Genomic DNA, 19,592 nt, shown 5'->3' on the forward strand with positions numbered 1-19,592 from the left:
TCCTACTCCCACCTTGCATATGAAATCACCTTTTGAGTGTGTGTTTGGGAAGAAACCAGATTATTCTTGTCTTCGTATATTTGGGAGTCGTTGTTTTCCTTACTTGAGAGATTATGCCAAACATAAATTTGAGCCAAGATCATTACCATGTGTCTTTTTGGGGTATAGCTCTATTCATAAAGGATATCGATGTTTATATCCTCCTACTGGTCGAGTATATATCTCACGACATGTAGTATTTGATGAAGCTTATTTCCCTTATCACAAGCCTGGAATATTATTCTCAAAGGTTGAACAACAGCTACATCCTGCCACCTTCAATGATTGGACAGAGCCTCCTCATGATGTTACTAACTTGCCTGGTACGCAACACATTGACTCTTATGATGCTTCTGCTCGTATGCATCATGAAGAGATTCCAACTCAAGAAGCATCAACAACTAGTTTGGCTATCTCGAACGTTCATGCATCCTCCATGCATCAACCAACTGCAGGAGAATTGACGTCTTCGTGTGATGAGCCCTTACATCAAGACAGTCAAATTCTCACACCAACTGAGTTATCTCCAAATGCTGATACAACAAGGGAAGCACATGACGAGTCCATTCATACTTCATCAAATTCTCATGCTATGGTTACTCGAGCAAAGGCTGGTGTTACCAAGCCCAATCCTCGATATTTTCTCACTGTGAGTATTCCATTAGAACCCAAAACGGTGAAAGATGCCTTAATGCATGATGGTTGGGTGGCAGCTATGAAAGAAGAACTAAATGCCCTCCACCACTGTAAGACATGGACTCTCGTTCCTCGGCAGCCAAACATGAATGTGGTAAGTACACGCTGGGTTTTCAAAACAAAATTAAAAAGCAATGGTACTTTGGAACGCTTGAAGGCCAGACTCGTCGCTCGCGGGTTCACTCAAATTCCCGGCATTGATTTTATGGAAACATTCTCTCCTGTTATCAAACCGGCTACGATTCGCATTGTCCTCACCATTGCATTAACCAACAATTGGGACATCCGGCAGCTAGACGTCAAAAATGCATTCCTCCATGGCAACTTAGATCAAACAGTTTTTATTGAACAGCCTCCAGGGTTCGTTGATACATCCAAACCAATACATGTTTGTCGCCTTCATCGAGCACTTTATGGACTTCGCCAGGCCCCTCGAGCTTGGTATGATCGCTTTGGTTCATTCTTATTGACAAAAGGGTTTTATACAAGCATCTCCGATTCCTCTCTCTTCGTCTATCGAGCAGCCCAAGGTACTATATTTCTCCTCCTCTATGTTGATGACATCATATTAACAGGGAGCAACAACATCCTTCTTCAACAGTTTGTCAATGAGCTTAGTACTGAATTTGCCATGAAAGATCTTGGATACCTTCATCATTTTTTGGGTATAGAAGTTGTTCAAACCCATTCTGGACTCTTCTTAAATCAAAAGCGATACGCCTTTAGTCTACTTGAACGTGCAAAACTGCTCGGCTGCAAACATGTCATCACTCCTTTGATTCAACACTATCAACCTCCTAGTGATGATAAACTCTTTCCGGCTCCAACTTTATTTCGGAGTCTAGTTGGAGGACTACAATACTTGACGTTCACTCGACCTGACATATCGTTCAGTGTTAATTATGTCAGCCAGTATATGCAGACACCAAAGAATAGTCATTTCCAACTTGTGAAGCGTATACTTCGCTACATTCATGGCACCATTTCTGATGACTATATTCTTTCCCCTCAGAAGGATTTTCGGCTTCATGCTTTCTCTGATTCTGACTGGGCAGGATGTCTAGACACTCGACGCTCTACTACTGGTTATTGCACTTTCATCGGAACAAATTGCATCTCCTGGACTGCTAAGAAACAGCCTACTGTTGCTCGATCGACGACTGAAGCTGAGTATCGATCTATGGCATCTGCCGCCGCTGAACTTACGTGGATTACATATATTTTGAAAGATCTTGGAATATACTTGGCCTCTGCACCTACCTTATATTGTGATAATATGTCTGCACTACAGGTTTCTATTAAGCCAGTTTTTCACTCTCGAATGAAACATGTCGAATTAGATTATCACTTCCTTCGTGAAAAGGTTGCACTTGGTCAGCTTACTACGCATTTTGTGCCTTCCTCCCAACAACTTGCTGATATATTTACCAAGGCACTGTCAAGCCATTCTTTCAATACACTTCGCACCAAACTGGGCCTCACTAAAGCCCCGCCCAGTTTGAGGGGGGATGAAACGGATAATCACCAATTGGCAAGAGAAACGGATGAGGATAAACACCAATTGGCAAGATCGCAGATTGCGTCGGTTACAACAAAGGCCAAATCAGCCAGGCCACAGATTGCATTGGATATTAATGGGATTGCGTTGGATATTAATGCAAGAGATAATAAAGGCAAGATAGCTATGGATATTCATGATGATTTGGGGAAGATTCATCCAAGGAAGAGTAAGTCGGTTAAGGAAGATGGCGATCCAGAGATGCAACAGCCCAACAAAGCAAGTCAATCTAAAACCGACAATCATATTAAAGATTCTTGAGGATGTAATCTCTCCTAAGATCAAGGAGAAGCCTAACGTGTAAAGCATTATAAATAGTGGAAAGCCTCTCCACCAAAAAGGGTGGAAGGACCCCCTCTCGTGGACGTAGGTGAATTTACACCGAACCACGTAAAATCTTCTTCTTTCTCACAAGAACACCCTTTTTTTCATTTTGGATAAAGAAGAGCATGTCTTTTTAGAATTTCATATCTAACACAAGTTAACACGAAGATAACAGGAAAAGTCTTCACCTCTCGCTCACCCTAAATATAACAGGAAAAATCTATGTTTATCTTTGAAAACAGAGGTAAAGGTTGGCCGGCCATTCGTAAATTCTCAAATTATGTTAGCACAAGGCACGTTTCTGTGTAAGTTAACGCGTGTAAGAACCTTTTTTTACATTTTATTGCCCGCCATAGCAAGAGTTCTTGCCTTTTCTATCATAGGGAGCATTCTGGTCACGCAAGCAATCCAGTAGGTCGGCCCCATTTAGTTACTTTCCCCTAGATGCAAAAGTTACTGACGTAAGATGAATTACTTTTTGGTTGAAAAAGCAACTTGATAGGAACCCGTTATATATGGAAATCCATGTGAATCAGATGTAATAGTGGGTGCAAATTTAGAAGCGTTAATGTAAGACGGGCGAGCAATATTCATAAATGTGAGTCATCATCGTCTTGTCTAGCTGTCGCGCTAACCACTCTTTTTCTCTCTATAAGGAAGGAGTAAATTCAATTCAATGCTGTCAAGTGCCCAAATAATTGTCGTCCCATGAGTAACATTTAAAAATTCATGTTAAAGATGTTATAAATTATCATCAAAACCATCATAACAAAGTCTAATATTAATTTAATGATTACTTTTAAGGATATATTTTTAAAATTTAACAATCTGACATCTGGCACACAGAACTAAACCGCCTCTGTACATGCATTTCCTGCATTCTGATGTGAGATAAGGAGTTTGCAGCAGCAGCAACACCGAGGCGCCTTCCTTTCTTTTAACCCTTCAACGTCCTTTCATCCTTTTTGAAAGCTTCATCGTCAGGTTTGGTGCTTTGGTGCTGTAAACTTTCTCTGACAAGCATATACGTATATATATATATATATATATACAAGAGAAACAGAAGAAAAGGAAAAAGAGGAAGGCAGATGAACGCATGCCTTGCTCTCACAAGCTTCGTTGCAAAAAAGAATTGCGTCCGAAGGGACGTACCTTGACACAAAAAAAAGGCGAGAGAGAAGGACGGTCGGACGCATTTGGTTCTTGTTTCACGTCAATGGGTGGGTGTCCCTTGTTTGCATCAGCCGAAGATCCGCAAGAACACTCGTCGAAATGGGGTGGAAAAATCTCAACCCTGTAGGAAAAAAAGGGAACGTACTTAGGAGCATGAGTTATTATTAACTGCAACATAAGGGAGTTGCTTCTTGCTGTGGTAGTTGGCCTGGTTTTCCTCCCTTGAAACGTAAGGAACAATCTGTAACCATGTGTATCTCTTTCCAACCCGACAACCCATTTACTTGAGGCAGGTCGCCTTCAATAATACCAGTTCCTTGTTTGGGATCTGCCCGAATTTTATTGACAAAAAGAATCAGTACAAAAGAAGAGCTTGCTCCCATTGCAAACAAAATACCTACCATTAGTCTTAATACAGAAACCCCTTCAATAAGGTTTGGCCGACTCCAGAAGTCGAAGTGGATATCAAAACTCTCTCCAGCAAGATTAGACCAAGGGTCAGGTGCTATTCCTGAATTATCCAGAGTCTATTGGCCTCTGATTTGGAAGATTGAGACGAATCATCCAGAGTCATCATTTTCAGTTCAGCCCAAAGCGAGTAGCAAGCACTCATAGCTGTGAGGCCCACCATGAATTGAGCTGTTCCTGTATTTCCAGAGGAAGCTCAGGATAAGGGCCGGGCCTGCTATCCACAGGTCTATTGTCCACCCTTGCTTAGAGCCACTGTCCTTCCACTTCCTGATCAAATCCTTAAGATTCTTAGCGAATGCCACTTTCTTGTAAAAGTTACTGCACCAAAATTTCTAGATTTTATTTGCTCTAGCGCAAGATAGAAACAAATGGGAGGAGGATTCAGATTCTAAGCTGCATAAGGGACACCAACTGGCCAGGGCAATACAAGTGGCGGAGCTAAGATTTTTTATCAGTGTGGCACTTGTGTGAGTGACACAACTTTGGTGTGACCACTGCATATAAATTTAAAGTTATAACAATATAAAGTTAACTCATTATAATGAAATTTTTAATGGGCTGGCGTGGGCAGTGGCCCACCCAACCAACAAGTAGTTCAGCTCCCAGAATGAGTAAGTAATCAATCTTCAACAGCCAACCAGAGGAACTAGGAAGAGGATGCGGGGACGTGCTTAGCCTAAATAATGGATATCCATTCATCAGTCATATTAGACTGCCTAATCAAAGCGTATACCTCGCCTGGTTTCACAGACTACACTTCTCACTCCCCCCCCCCCCCCCCCCACTAATAATCGCTGCCATTTATTAGAGTGCAGCGTCGTTCGTCGAGAAGGCACATAATGAGTACGTTCGTTTTTCGATTTCATGAGAGTTGAGTTGGGTTGAGAGGTGCTTGTATGGTTTAAGTGGGGGGTGCTTGTCGTCCTTTTCTCTCTCTCTCTCTCTCTCTCTCTCTGTTACAAGTATTGCTCTGAGTTTCTGACCTCCTTACTGACAAAAAAGAGGGTTCTCATGCCATACAGTGGCAGGCTACATTAAGAACACGTTAAACATCATACCTTCTGCATTTCTAGTACCTCGTTTTCAGCAAGAGCGGTGATTGGGCTTGAACCCACAGAAAATAAGAGAGGCAACTAGTTTCTTGAATCAATGAAAAAGAAGAGCAGAAAATGAAAGGAAAAACTTTCTTTAAACCGGCCAATTTTATTTCTTAAACAAGTAAGAAATAAAGTGTTCGGGTTCCACATTAAACAGATTGAGCATCTGACACGATCATACTGGGTACAGCAGAAAAATCCTTCTTTGTGTTAGTTGAAACGCCAATTGAACAGACGTTGCAGAATGAACAGATATGAAACGAACTGTAGATGACTAGCACTTCAATCCTAATCTAATGTCATGATATCAAGTCTTTCGAGGGGACTGACAAAAGGGGCATAAGCACAGGTGTGTCCGGTTTGAGACTGACTTAAGGCGTGTTTGGCAGCAGAACAAATTGTTCATCAATCTGCCTCAATTTTTAGGATAAATTCATGAATCTGTTACTTTTACCAACTGCTCTTAATAACCCTTTTCCCCGCTCTCCATAACCTTGTACGAGCCTCTATTGGTTGGCTCGGACACCTTATTAATCGGCGTCCCCACTCTGGCCATCTGAACAGAAACCATTTCACAGAGAGATGCACATGAACCTCATTTGGGTTTTTATATAATACTAAGAATGGGAGGGGTTGGCATTGGGTCCTACTAAATACAGGAAGTGACACTGTAATTCTCGCCTTTAATGCTTGTGGATGCACCCACTTACACAGAAAAAGCAGGACAAGTGGGGACAAGGAATTTTTCAGGAAAAGAACATCTTCCTACTTAGCAGCAAAAAAAGTAAAATAATGCAGTTACTCACCAAAATGAATTATTTACTGTTTGAGGCAGTCTGAACACGGTTGAAGCTCATGGATCAGGAAGCAACGATGATATCCTACCCGAATCACATTCATATTTAATATGTGAATTGCCTGCTGTAAAAACATCAAAGGGATCAACTCAGGTCACTATCTTTGTTCTGCAACCCACAAGGGATACCTTGTGGATTATTTCACCCTGTGAATCATCGGGTAAATTAAGACCATCATCAAAGCCAGGACCTACAACTGAGTTGAAGAGGCTCGGGCATCCATTAATTAGTCAGTATGCCTTTTCCTTTTCAGAAAAGGTAAAGGAAAACTCATCTTGTGCTGCATTCACTTAAGTGGCCATGTGAGGAGAACCCTGATTTCGTTGGTAGGGATGTCAGTTCATCACACTTGGTAAAATTGGCCAAGTTAATTTCGTGTCACAGTTGTTTCACTGCACTCAACTCTCAATATTTTGACAAGAAAAAATGTGGAACACAGTTTAAAAACGAAAAGGTTTCTTCTATTCAAGATTAAAGCTCGACGTAGATGGGAGATGGCATGGGATTTTTCCATATAAATGCCGTGGCTCGTGAAAGTGGGCGGTGCCACCGTGTAAACACAAGAAATTGTGCTTTGTTCTTCCCCTTAGCCAAATGGCCTTGTTCACAAAAAATGTATGGAACCAACACAGCGTCATGGCATTCAAAGGATATATCATAAATCCACCTAAACCCTGAAATAAACAAGTCTTCAAGGCACAAGGATATAACCTTGGATTTTACACTGAAATCAGTTTTCTTGAATAAATATTACAAAGCAATATGGTAATCCAGACTCTCTCAGGGACGGAGCAATATTTCATTCGGATGCCTTATTACTTACTAGGTGGATGTATATTATATATCAGAGACGCTTTATTACTCACTAGGTATATATATATATATATATACCCAGTGAGTAATAAAGTAATAAGGCATCTGATGATCTTAATGAAACCTTACCACTGCGTTCTGGAGGCAAAACACCAAAACAGATCGCCGTTTTAAGGCATGCTTAGGTGACTTAAAAAACGTTGTTCTTGTTCTGTCGGCTAAACACGCAAACCAAGTTTCAAAAATTGAATATAAAACCATATATTAATAAAACCTCACATTGGTAAACCGACTTTTCTTGAGGGTCTCATCCGAAAGCTACACTAAACCATTCTGAAGAGAAGGTGACCAAATTGGAAAGAGATAACAACCAAGTAAATTATTTTTGAGAATTTCATACATGAATTTTCTACATTTGTTCTTTGGAATGATTCGCTGATAGCTGAGGAAAATCAGGCACAGAACGAGAACTCCACGGTGCAAAAAGTGGAAGTAAGCCGACTAACGAAGGAGATTCCTGAGTGAGACATCACTTGCACAAGTGCCTTCGTGCCGAATAAATGGGGTCATAGAAGTACTGAGAACAAGAAACCACCACAGCAAACGAAAGATTTTACCATCACCTGCATCCTCCATCTCAAGACGGAAAGGACGTGAAACTTCCACTCTTGGCATCCATGCCTGGGATCAAGAATCTAAAGCTCCTCTTTGGGTGCTGGAACCGATTCCATTTTAGAGCCTGAAACCAGTAGCGCAGCAAAATGCAGCGCAATCTTAACTCCCAACTCATTACCATGCACCAACCAAGCAACGACCCCCGAGTGACCAGAATCTTTGATCCCCATGCTGTAGCACATCCCTTCGGTTGGCTCAACCTTTCTTTTGCTGAAAAATCAACAACAGCAATTCACTGATGATGAGTGCATCTTCTTTGCTAAGAAACTTAAATTGCTTTCCCTTCTCATTCTTGATATGTATAGATTAGTGAATAGAAACCGAACCACTAAAGCACAACAGCCGCTACACCCAGTTCACTTCAGAAAGGCCACAAGTCACCCCAGAGAGAACGGCGAGCCTGTCGGTGTAAGGTAGGATTCTTATGTTGTGTGACAACAATGCGTTCAAAGCAGCCCTCAGATCCATCATGTTTTGTTGACCTGCAGACGTCCATGGTTATGCGCTTACCCCTCCTCACAGGAGTAAAGATAATGCGGCCCCATCCACTTCCAACGTCAGCGGGAACAGTTTCTTCAATTTTTTCCCCCTGATCGGCATCTGGTTCTACTTCTGTGAGATCGGAGACTTCGCTTCCTGGATCTGCTTCATATGGTATATCCGCATCCTCAGATAGAAGCTGATCCTCTGTTCCACTTACTCATAGTTAATACCAAGTCCAACCCCACATATGAAAAAAACCAGCATGGGCATGAAAATACAAACTAATAAGGTCTATTGTGTTATTAAAGAACATGAAACAACAATCCCGGGGCACCACATTCTTTTATAGGGAAAAAACTGAAAGTTGACAGCTTAAAACTGATTAGAGAAAAGGGGACAGGCATCCGGTATCTCACCAAAGTCAACCTCAAGATCTTCAGGATTCCGTCTCGCATGTTGTTCTTTCAAAGTCTCAAATCTCATACCATGAAGTGGCCAAGGCGACCTGTAACACCAGCTCTAATTAGGAAGACAAGTAAATATCGAGGCAACAACTACGTGCAGATGTACCACCAAAATCAAGCCTTTGGTAAGTCAGAAATGCAGAAGTAAAGGCTGAGACAAAGAAGCTTGTCATTAATACAAAGTATAATGAGAAAAGCGCCTGAAAGCATGTGCAATTTCATAATTGCAAACAGTGAATATATCCAACAGAAATTTGTTACCCTCACATTCCTTTAAATGTCAAGAAGTTAATAGTTAAATAAACTGCTTGCACAAGCATTTTTTATGCATGTTCATTTGCAAGACAACAGGATGGAAGAAGAATGTCATTCTTTAAACCTAGAGAGGGTCAAATGGATAAAGATCCTGAGGTATTCCACTTTATGCTTATCAGAAACTGTACCTTTCCTATTAAATGTTAAGAGCATTTCCTTGATTGCAATCATGAAACTGAAGCGAGGTCACTCACATGCTTAACTTCAAATTGCCAAACACTGAAATGGAGAAAAAAAAAATCGGCTATAGAAACTAGTTAAATAATGGTTATTGGCTTATTGTTACAGCATGTGAATTCAATGTAACCTAGGACCACAAACAGCTTCCATGGTAACAAACACTGACAGTTCACACAGAAAATTTCATCGCTTACCTATTATAGAAAATGCCTATCGTGCAGAACAGTTTAAATATCAGGGACCACAAGAACAGAGATTGCAGTTCGTTTGAAAGAGAAGCCACCCATTCAAAGAGTAACAAGCATCTATTTTTCTAGAATAGAGCAAGAACAGTCTCTCACCTTGGTCGCACACCACGTCTTATAACAACATAACAGAATTTTTCATCCTCAAAGCCACGCAGTGTATGATTTCTTTCTTTCTGCAAAAAAATGCCAAGATAATAACATTTCAATAATCGATGAACACACTTTGACTAATATAGAAAACACATAATTCGGACAACCCCTTGCCAAATGGAAGAAAAAGTCAAACCTGCAAGGCACAAGATAGGTTTGATCTCTATAAGCCTATTTTTCATCTCCTCAAGCTGAAACTATTTTTTCTTTTTTTTAATATTTGTCAAGGGTTAGGTTCCCACAAGAGCTAACATGTCTTGCAGCTTGTCACTCCAATTGTTTGGACAAATGAAAATTTCATGCGAAGATATACTTACCAATTATGGACTAACACAAAATTATACATCTAGCACATGTAAGCAGGCCTGAGCATCGGGCCGACCCAGCCCGACACCCGAAAATCGAGTCCAGGCCCGGCCAGATACCTGACATCTGAGACAGGGCCTGCCTCGGCCCAGCCCTGTTAAAATAAAAAAAAATATTTTTTTAATGTAAAATAAAAAATTTTAAATATAAAATATATTTTAAATAAAAATATGTATATCATTATTAAATAAAAATAATATAAAAAAAATAAATCGGGCCGGCCCAGGCTGATTTTTTCGGGCCCGGGCCCGGGCCCGATGCCCATGCTTACATGTAAGGAATTGGATTATGCCAGCAGTTGGTAACAACAGTCTTAAGGTTTTTAACAAAGCAGAATGACATGAAGCCTTACTAAGGTAAATGACAAGTTAATCAAGGACTAAGTTCATGTGTTTTATATATAATTGAAGCTATCACAAAGACACATGGCAGAATCATAGAGCTACCGATGTTTTAGCTACACAAAGAGGAAAATATAGCAACCAAGAATGATTCACAGAACTGCAGAATAACCTTGTATGCTCGTTGTGATGACGTTCTCTCCAACCGTTGAACAAAATGACAATACTTTCCAGTGTTTTCCAAAGGACAAGGTCCATCATGTGGGCACTGTGAAAAGGAAGGCAGTAAGTTGGCATGGTTGAGAAAAACACAGCGTTCAAGCTCGCTGTGGCAAGAAAATTAATGACATTCACAAATACTCACAGGTGCAACTACAAAAGCATCAGTTTTGGAAGGCATCATACTGTTTGCAGATTCCACCTGCTCCTTAGAAGCCTCATCAAGCATGTGGCTGGACTTCTTGGATCTCTAGTATATTAATGAAAAAAAACGTTCAGTTAGTCAACGTGAAGTTATTAAAGCAAAAGCAATAATTTAACTCAAATAGCAGATGTTAATACATAAAGTTTTTCAGAAAGGAATTATTTCATACCCTTTTTGACATCCATAGGATGTGAGACCGCATTTGAGATATGATGCTAAACCCTAAGGGGGTGCCAGGCTCGATCAAAACCTGTAATTCTTAAGGATAAGCAACAAAGAACATCTATATATATATATATATATATATATATATACACCAACTAGCTTCTACACTGTGTGAGCTGCAATGGGAAACAGGGATTCCAGAGCGTGAACAAGATGCACGTAAGATGCCATGCCAAAAAAAAAAAAACAATGCAGCTTCATTTCACTAAAGGAAATTCCATAAAAGTGTTGTTGCCCTTGGTCAGAATTGGAATATTAAAAAAGAGTTCTTAAGATGCACCAAAATAAGAAGATGAAATCTGATCAGGATCAAAGGCTGTAATGTCCAAATGTCAGTAAAAATTTAAACAGTTGCAGGAAATAAAAGGCATAATATATTATACTTGAGGATATACAGCCTACCAGGACATCCTGTGTAAGATCCCAAAGTTGGCGAACTGTTGTAATCCGATCCTTCAATGATGGAATCTCTCCAAGGACATAAGACTGCATTCATTTTAGGAGGAAAAATTCATACAATATGGCATATAATACAACAAAAGAGGAAAACTATAACTCTAACAGAAGAAGCAGTACTACAGAAGTCAAAAGTGAGAGAAAATTGCAAGAGAAGAAGAAGTAATCAAGGGTAGATGTAAACGCAAGCAGCCTCTAATAGGCAGAGTTAAATAGTTAACAATTAGGAGACATAAACAGAGGAACCATTCATAAACAAAATCTCTGCCAAAGCTAAATGTTTAGATTGTCAGATGACCAAGTTGACATGGACATTGGAATGAGTCAAGCAAAACAAACAGCACTGACGCTAGAAAAGAAAAAATGACCAACAGATCATTTATAGACACTAAGCAACTCCTATTTTTATCAAACCATATCCAAAGATACCCTTGACAGCTTCACATGCATGTTCCAATTTAAATGGAAGAAAAAGAAAGTTGTTACTTGAAAAACTAAATCAGTACATAAAAGAAATTAAAGTAGCATTGACAAGATCAGCAAGCTTACACAAACTACAAGGTCATGCTCTCTTTCAGGCTTTTCAAGTTTTTGAGACAATGCCTGAATGCTTTCATAGTTCTGAATCAGGGGCAAACCCTTCACATCTCCCAAAGGCCAAAAAGAAAGAGTCAGTCAGGGACTCATCAGTCACTAGATTCAGAACTTCATCAATCGTAAAAGAAATGAAATAGTAATATCAAAGGCCCTAGCAGTTTGGTACCATGTAAAAGGCTAATACTGGCACGCAGCATTGATTTGGATGGCTCCACCAAATTAATCCTCTCTAAAGAGTGTGGCCACAGTTTATGCATTGCCCTATCAGATTTTGAAAGAAGAGTATACAGTTACATAAGAAATCATACTGTGAAACAGCAGCCAAAAGATTAATCAGTTACAATATGGAAAGAACAAAAGACCACCTCACTAACTACCGAAAAACTCAGGACACTTTCCTGCTCAGTTGCATCGAAAGTTAAGAGACAGGGAAAGGAAAAAGAGGAACAGTCAATTCAATCTGCTGAGAAGACTCAGAACTATGGTCTTGCCAACATCCTCTCAAATCCCCCACATCTTTAGTTCAACCTCAGGGAGCAACCAAGACTTGCCCAAAAATTTGAACATGTTGCTATTGTATCATGGAGCTTATTAGATGTTCATGTGTAGCACTCAATATTTGCTAAAACCAATATTCATCTGTTTCCCTTTATTTACGTTTTCTTATATCTATGGCTGTTGTGCATTTATCATATTATCTTGGGAGTGAACAACCTTGGTGCCACCAACTACCATTTTAACTAACGCATGCTTTAAATCCCAGAACAACATAACTACCTTGATTCATGTTATAGAGAAGAACACACAGCGTCAATGAAAATAGTAGCCTAGTAGGTAGCCAGGTACTGCATTATGATTATGACAAAAATTCTCAACGTTGTGACTTTGCAGAGTGGAACTTGATAATCAAAGTTGCTCACCATATTGCAGATCCTGAACCAGAACCAAAATCCAAGGCCTTCTTAGGAGTAAAATCCACCAGCCTCCTGGAGACCTATATGAAACACAACTTTGAGCAGTTAAAATGCCGCTAATGGAACTAAGTCCGATTATAAAATTAAGATCAAAAGCACCATGCAGAAATACAAACAATCACAAATTCTCTGAATTTAAAATGTGAATACCGATAGATGCTGCGTGCACTGTAAAATGCATGAAAATCTACTTTTACCCACCACTTTGGATAACTGAAATATACCCAAAGAACATACATTATATGTAGGATTTTGCGTGAGCAGTCTCAGGCACAAAGGTCCTGGTACTGTCCAGGTGTGAAGTACCCCAAAGGTCGTGCAACTAGCAGAAATAACACTCACAAGCATAAAGAGTGAGCAAGCACTCAACATGAGAGCAAAGGACCACACAACCAATGGACAATCTTCAAGGATGCCACCTACATTTTCGATTTGAGTTCAACTTTGAACCTCTGACTCCTAGAGGACATAACGGCATCCGTTACTTCTGTAGACACTCAAAATGTAGAACTGGGTGCACATTCAACTTTCTACTCGCAGTTAGAAGCGTGAGAGACCAGAAAGCTTCAGTCATATACACCCACCACTGAGTACGTTGTACAGGGAGATAATTCACATCAATTTTCCATTTCACCTCAACAGCCATCATATCAAAGATAAGGGATACTGTACGTGGCCTAATAAATCAGAGGCAGAGCAAAAAAAAAAAGATAAACACAAATTAGTTCAAATGTTTCATGGCCTACCCATCATCCACTAAGCTACATTCAACAGTCCCATTCCTGAGAAGCCACACTAACTAAAGAAAATTGCACAACTTACTGCATTTCGGTATTATATACCACGATCCTAAAGTAAGGGAAGGTTCATAAACCCTTCAATTTGTTTGTACACGACGGGCACATGTTCGTGAGCTAGTATTTGGTTTTATGTTTTCTGAAATATTCGCATTTCCATATATCTAAGCGTGAACCACACTCCACAAGAGGAAGGCCACCATTGAGAACTAACCCTTTCCATCATCTACGAAGGCCAGCTACAAGATCGACAATAAATAAGAAACGATAACAAAACTCAAAAAGGGGAATCCAACGAAAGGTTTAATTATTCTTATCGTGTACCTCATTCTGCACGTTGAGCAGCCTATAAACTACCAGATTGCTCTCACAGTCATACTCACAAACAGGTAACGGCGTCTTCGTCCCAAAATCATAATAGTACAGAAACTGAAAAAAGATCATATCAAGGAAGGAAAATGAGCATATTTCTACCTCTGCCAATACCCTGTGGCAAGCACAATAGACAGCCGGCATCCGAGCAGCGACATACGCAGCGGTCTCATTGTCTGTGTACTTGAGCCCTATGTCGCCGTATTCGCTCTTGATCTTCCAACGCTTGGACTGCTGGCTAGACGCCATGAGGGGGTCCTCGACGAGCTCCCGTGACGTCGCGGCTGTAATCTGGATGTTGACGCCTTTGATGTCGTTGAAGGACTCTGACAATCTCAGGACCTTCCTCCTCATATGATCCTGCTCCTGCTCTGTGGATTGTGGACTCCTCATCTCACAACATCACGAAAGCAACACGACCACCATACAGAAAACACACACACACACACACAGAGATAGAGCGAGAGCGATAATTTACCTTCAAGAAACTTCCTTATGGCTCTGCGAAGGCGATGAGGGACGACTTCGATCCCAAGTGACTGCTTTGCCGCAGAACGAATCGCCTCGGCCGTCCAGAGCTTCCCGACCGTCACGGGAACCAGCGCAGACGCCATTTCTTCCTCCTCTTTCTCCTCCTCTCCCCTTTCTGGGCCTTTAAGTTTCATGACGGCTGACGGCGGCAAACAGGGGTGTAGAAATGTAAATGGTTCGGATTTGTTTAAATGTTGAACCTAATCCGAATGCGATCAATTGGGAGATATTCTATCATCTCAGTTTGGCCACACAAAGTCTTTCTGAATGCAGATGATGGACCAAATTAAATCCCATAATCATGGTAACTATATAAGTAGGCAATGCAGATCTTAGATTTATTTCGAAATATATATGGAAGTGGTTCTCATCAATGTGTTCCTAAGAAGAATACTAAGTTTTTAGAATATATATTTCTAAAATATCATGCTGTTCTTTTCAAGGAATATAATGTGCTTGTAAAAACTGTTATTGAATTTAATGATTAAATACTGTACATAATCATGTTATGCTTTTGTAAACAAAAGCATAGTACTTTTCTAAAACATATGTTCCTAAAACATATTTATAAATGCCATCTTAACTTTCTTTAGCATATCTTGTATTAAACTCTCACTTCCTTCAATTTAAAAGAGTCTAAAGTATGAATGTAAAGATCAAAATACCATATTTGCTATGGCTTTGATTCTTCTCTCTAATAGCTTTGATTCTTCTCTCAGAAAAAGACTAAGAATGAAGACAATCTATCATTTAATCATTTAATCAACCTTGAAGATTACTTACAATATGTTAGTTCAACACTTGGATTTAGATCCCACAAGTGCTTGAAGAAGGAGTAGAGTAATGAAAGTCTAGTCCCTTATTGAAGATTGTGAAAAATTTATGGTGAATTATAGGGGTCCATTAAATGGTAGATTGTCCGAGCTCATATCCTTTTTATTGAATGAACTAAAGCTGATTGAGATCCATCAAATCAAGAGCCTAAGCCCAGTGTGAGAGTAGATTGGCCGTTAAATCATTAACTTTGTCATTATGTATTGCATTCATATTTTTATTATCGGATCAACTTTAATCATACAACGGCTTACCAGATCAGAAATTTGGTTGAGATGGAAATTGGCATTCTCAAGTTTAAAACTTGCATGCAGCCAGGCTTGTACGAATACCACTTTGATCTTTTTTAATTAGCTTTTATATTTCCATGAACCACTGCAATGAAGTTAAGATAAAATAAAATAAACAATCAGTTACCTGACCCTTTTCGGTGTCTAATCCGACGTTGGCATCCGCATTAAATTAATCCACTGCCATAGATTATTCAGTGAACCTTCCCAAAAGTCCTGCTCACTAAGATTTTTAGGCATTAATTTCTTTCTCCTCTAGATGAATTGGATCGTTCCAAATGCTTCAATCATAAGCCAATAAAGTAAACACCGCAATTGTTTTCAGTTGCTTAGTCAAAAGGCATCATTAAAGCAGATGATAGACATTCAATTTTTGGCTCATTCATTGCGGCCTCGCCAAACTTATTCTTAATCTGATGTTTATTTGTGAAACTTTTGGGTGAGTAAGAGGTTAACAACATATTGTTTGAATAAAACCCATAAACCCTTAATTTTCTTTACTTTTAAATGTGTTAGGAGGACTTGAATGAGATGAACTATCCCATTTTGTATGATCTAAAAACATAATATCTACATGAATGAACCGAACACTTCTATGCCTTATAATTATCCATAGAAGACGGACAATGGTAATTTTCTATGATAATTAGGCAGTGTGTTCCACATATGTAAGATTATTTTTGTACAGGAATCACTCGGTACAAAAACGAAACGTACATGGAAAGCCACGCGCTGTCTCACCATTTCCCACTCTTTTTTTTTTCCCCTCCCTCTTTCCCCCTTCTGCTTCCGCTGAAAAATTTGGCATCTAACCCTGAAGAATCTTCATGGGCAACCTTCGGTACTTTTCCGTCAATCCCGATGACGGAAGAAAGAACTCACAGATCGGAGCACACGAGCAAAAGGCAGCCGATTTGTTTATCCGCTTCACGAGGGATGGACGGCCGATCTCTTCAACTGCCACTTCTTCGTCATGTCCTCCGATGTCTCCCACAGCCGGGCCGCCTCTCTGTCGCTTGCTCCTAATTTCGACGTCGGCGCCTCATTGCAGTCCGCGAAGTAACGGCCGGAGACGCCGCCTACCCTTGGATGCGTCGCTACGTAGCACGTCGTCGCGGCGGCCTGAGACGGGAAGGAGGAAGTCGATCAGAAATAAAAAATTGTACGAATGCGAGAATAATTCCGGCCATCGCCGTTGAGATGGGAATCGTCACCTGCGGGATCGTCTTTAAGAACTTGGAAGCCAAGAAGAAGGCAATATCTTGACGGAAGAAAAGGTGCAGCGGTGAGATTCCTCATGTGTCGATGTTGATCTCTTCCAAAATGATCGGAAAAAATGAAAATGTTAATAAAAAACAGGAAAAAGAGTACCTGTCAGTAGTCCTTCACGTTCCCGGGTGAGCCGAGTCCGAACTATCCCCGGATGAACAGAGTTCACCGTCACATTCGCGTTCATTGTCTGCAATTTTTTCGTAAAGTTAATTCAAGTGTTAAACGTCACCGAGAACGCGAACATGATTCTCACCTTGAGCCTCTTCGATAATTCCTTGCTGTGGAGAACGTTCGCCAGTTTGGAGACTGCATAAGCTCGAGTAGGATCGTACTTGCCGCCGTAAAAGGAAGGACTGAGAAAGAGACATCAGCTAAATGGTAAAACTCGGTGAAATCCGGTAACTGAGAAAAGGAAAAAGAAAAAAACAAGAGAGTCTTCTTCTTCTTTGCCCCACTCCTTACTTTTTCTTCCCGCATAACAGTTGCTCGTAACATATGCGGTCGCCGTCGAACCAGCCATGAATGCTGGAAGAGACATTCACTATCCGTCCTTCTTTGCTGGAAAGCTCCGCCGTCTCGATCATCTTGCTGAGCAATAGGTTCGTCAACAAAAAATGCCCTGAAATTTAACTATGCACGGATATCATCGTCATCCTCAGCAACAGAGTTTGAGGGGAAAAAATTGCAAAAAGTATCGCGGAAAAGATATTACGTCCGTACCGAGATGATTCGTTGCGAACGACATCTCGATTCCGTCTTCTGACACGGCATGCTTGTGGCAAAACTTTCCGGCGTTATTTCTGAAGTTTTCCAAGAAAAGGACAAGTTAAAACGGAAGCCTGAAAAAATGAAAATAACCAACACCAACACCGTGGAGAGGAGACCAGTGGCGGTCCTAATTACATGAGGATGTTTACGGGCAAGCCGAGCCGCTCGAACTCGGAGACGAAGCTCCTGACGGAAGCCATGGAGCTTAGATCCAGAGCCATGACGATGATTTCAGCTCCGGGGAATTCCTCTACTATTCGGCTCTTCGTCTCCTCCGCAGCTTTCACATCCCGAGCCGGGAGGACGAGCCGCGCCCCTCGCTTGGCCAGCACCCGAGCAGTCTCCGCGCCGATACCGGACGTGGCTCCTTAATTATGATCAATAACAGAAAGCATCTCTCAGCGGCTCAGCCGAAGAACGAAAACCCAGAGAAAAATCCGTGAACAAACACAGAGTTGTTTCTCTAACTCTGCTCTTCTCGGTTGGGCTCACCTGTGATGATCGCGGTAATGCCTCGGAGGGTGTACGCTCCTGCTTCCGTTACCTGCTCGGCTGTAGACTTGGAGCCAAAGCCGCTCGGACCAACCGCTCCGGTAAGGTATCTAACTACTTCCAGCATTCTGGTTATCTTTCTCTTTTTTCTTCAGAACGCAGGGAGAGTTTTGCAGGCGGAGGAGGGCCGCTTCGATCGGACAACCATATGTAAAGCCTGCGGCGTCAGATAACCGGTACCCCATACTTGGACCCCACGTGAGGTCTGGAATGGAAGGAGAATCCTTTCTTAGATAAAGAGTTTCTTATTCTCCAGAACCTTCCTCCCTGGTCAATCAAACAGGTGAGAATTTTTCATGAATCGGAAGTTTTCTGAGGTTGAAGCCGATGAATGTGATGCTTATGCTTCTTTTCTAAAGGTTTTTGATATCATCAGCAACCCATGTTCACAATGTTGATCCAAACTAAAGCAGATATCTATCCCTCACAAAGCTTTTTTTTTTCAGTTTTCACCATTTGAATGATTATTCAACGAACAGAATTTGAATATTTTAGAAAAAACGAGGCTTACTTTTTGGTGAACCAACGAATAATGTGCTCCAGGTTTAAGCATTTTGACTCGACAACTTGTTCTCTTAAACTATTGCCAAATTCGGGGATACAGACTACGGCGTCTTCCTCGCTTCACTGGAACGCATTTGAGATAAAACGCAGCTTACCCAGAGCCAACTACTGCCCGCCAGGCCAAAAGGTTGCCGGATTATGGTCGTACTTACCATGCATTTGCATTTGATAAGGAGAGCTCACACTCCTTTTTTTTTCCTTTTCCTGCAAATGGGCGATACAACAATTGTACAGGGAAAATAGAGAGGCAAACGGAAAATGGAAATGAGAGAGAGTAGCATCAGAGATGGTCGGTCTATTCCGTTTGTACACGGGAACAGGAGCCAAACACGCATTAAATGAGCTCCGTCCCCCATGTCCTCATTCCCTTATGCACGAGTTGGTTCTGAGAAGCAAACGCTTCTGTTTCTTCTTCGTGTGAAGTTGAGCGGTGCACGTTCGCACCTGCAAGCAGACCCTTTTGTAGCTTCCGACAGTCCGACTCCCTGCAGCCTGCCCCTTTGTGCACCTCTCCTGTCCCGGTCTCGTGGATGATATAGGCCCGGCTTCCAACACCACGGCTGCCCGGTATGAAAGTCAAAGACCAACGTGTTCCCTCGATGGTATGAATTAATTTTAGAATAGTCGATGCAAGTTACATTTTTTACTTTGAAGCTCTTTTTTTATTTGACCTTCTTGGGCCATGT

The 19,592-nt window shown here is 41.0% G+C and overlaps 2 protein-coding genes across 5 annotated transcripts; both read right to left on the minus strand.

Moving 5' to 3' along the window:
- Window positions 1-7,381: 7,381 nt before the first annotated feature.
- On the minus strand, window positions 7,382-14,769 carry LOC116259858 (uncharacterized). 3 transcript variants are annotated; one of them, XM_031637817.2, is made up of 13 exons: window positions 14,574-14,769; window positions 14,198-14,466; window positions 12,873-12,946; window positions 12,119-12,213; window positions 11,905-12,002; window positions 11,302-11,385; window positions 10,844-10,924; window positions 10,615-10,719; window positions 10,423-10,518; window positions 9,487-9,566; window positions 8,603-8,691; window positions 8,030-8,390; window positions 7,382-7,913 (listed from the first exon to the last, which is right to left on the minus strand). In XM_031637817.2, exons 1-12 carry the CDS (start codon window positions 14,758-14,760, stop codon window positions 8,065-8,067), a joined length of 1,584 nt encoding a protein of 527 aa, XP_031493677.1. In that variant the 5' UTR covers window positions 14,761-14,769; the 3' UTR covers window positions 7,382-7,913; window positions 8,030-8,064. The 3 variants fall into 3 exon arrangements, with proteins under 3 accessions (XP_031493677.1, XP_031493675.1, XP_031493678.1); XM_031637815.2 differs by having other exon boundaries at window positions 7,382-8,390; XM_031637818.2 differs by having other exon boundaries at window positions 7,382-8,390; window positions 14,198-14,461; window positions 14,574-14,712.
- A 1,493-nt stretch (window positions 14,770-16,262) lies between these two features.
- Window positions 16,263-18,891, minus strand: LOC116261580 (short-chain dehydrogenase TIC 32 B, chloroplastic-like). 2 transcript variants are annotated; one of them, XM_031640409.2, is made up of 8 exons: window positions 18,283-18,418; window positions 17,926-18,157; window positions 17,743-17,822; window positions 17,485-17,641; window positions 17,276-17,375; window positions 17,122-17,209; window positions 16,965-17,011; window positions 16,271-16,872 (listed from the first exon to the last, which is right to left on the minus strand). In XM_031640409.2, exons 1-8 carry the CDS (start codon window positions 18,407-18,409, stop codon window positions 16,678-16,680), a joined length of 1,026 nt encoding a protein of 341 aa, XP_031496269.1. In that variant the 5' UTR covers window positions 18,410-18,418; the 3' UTR covers window positions 16,271-16,677. The 2 variants fall into 2 exon arrangements, with proteins under 2 accessions (XP_031496270.1, XP_031496269.1); XM_031640410.2 differs by lacking the exon at window positions 16,965-17,011 and having other exon boundaries at window positions 16,263-16,872; window positions 18,283-18,891.
- Window positions 18,892-19,592: the final 701 nt, after the last annotated feature.

This window comes from Nymphaea colorata, chromosome 9 (assembly GCF_008831285.2).
Source record: "Nymphaea colorata isolate Beijing-Zhang1983 chromosome 9, ASM883128v2, whole genome shotgun sequence".
Lineage (NCBI taxonomy): Eukaryota > Viridiplantae > Streptophyta > Magnoliopsida > Nymphaeales > Nymphaeaceae > Nymphaea > Nymphaea colorata.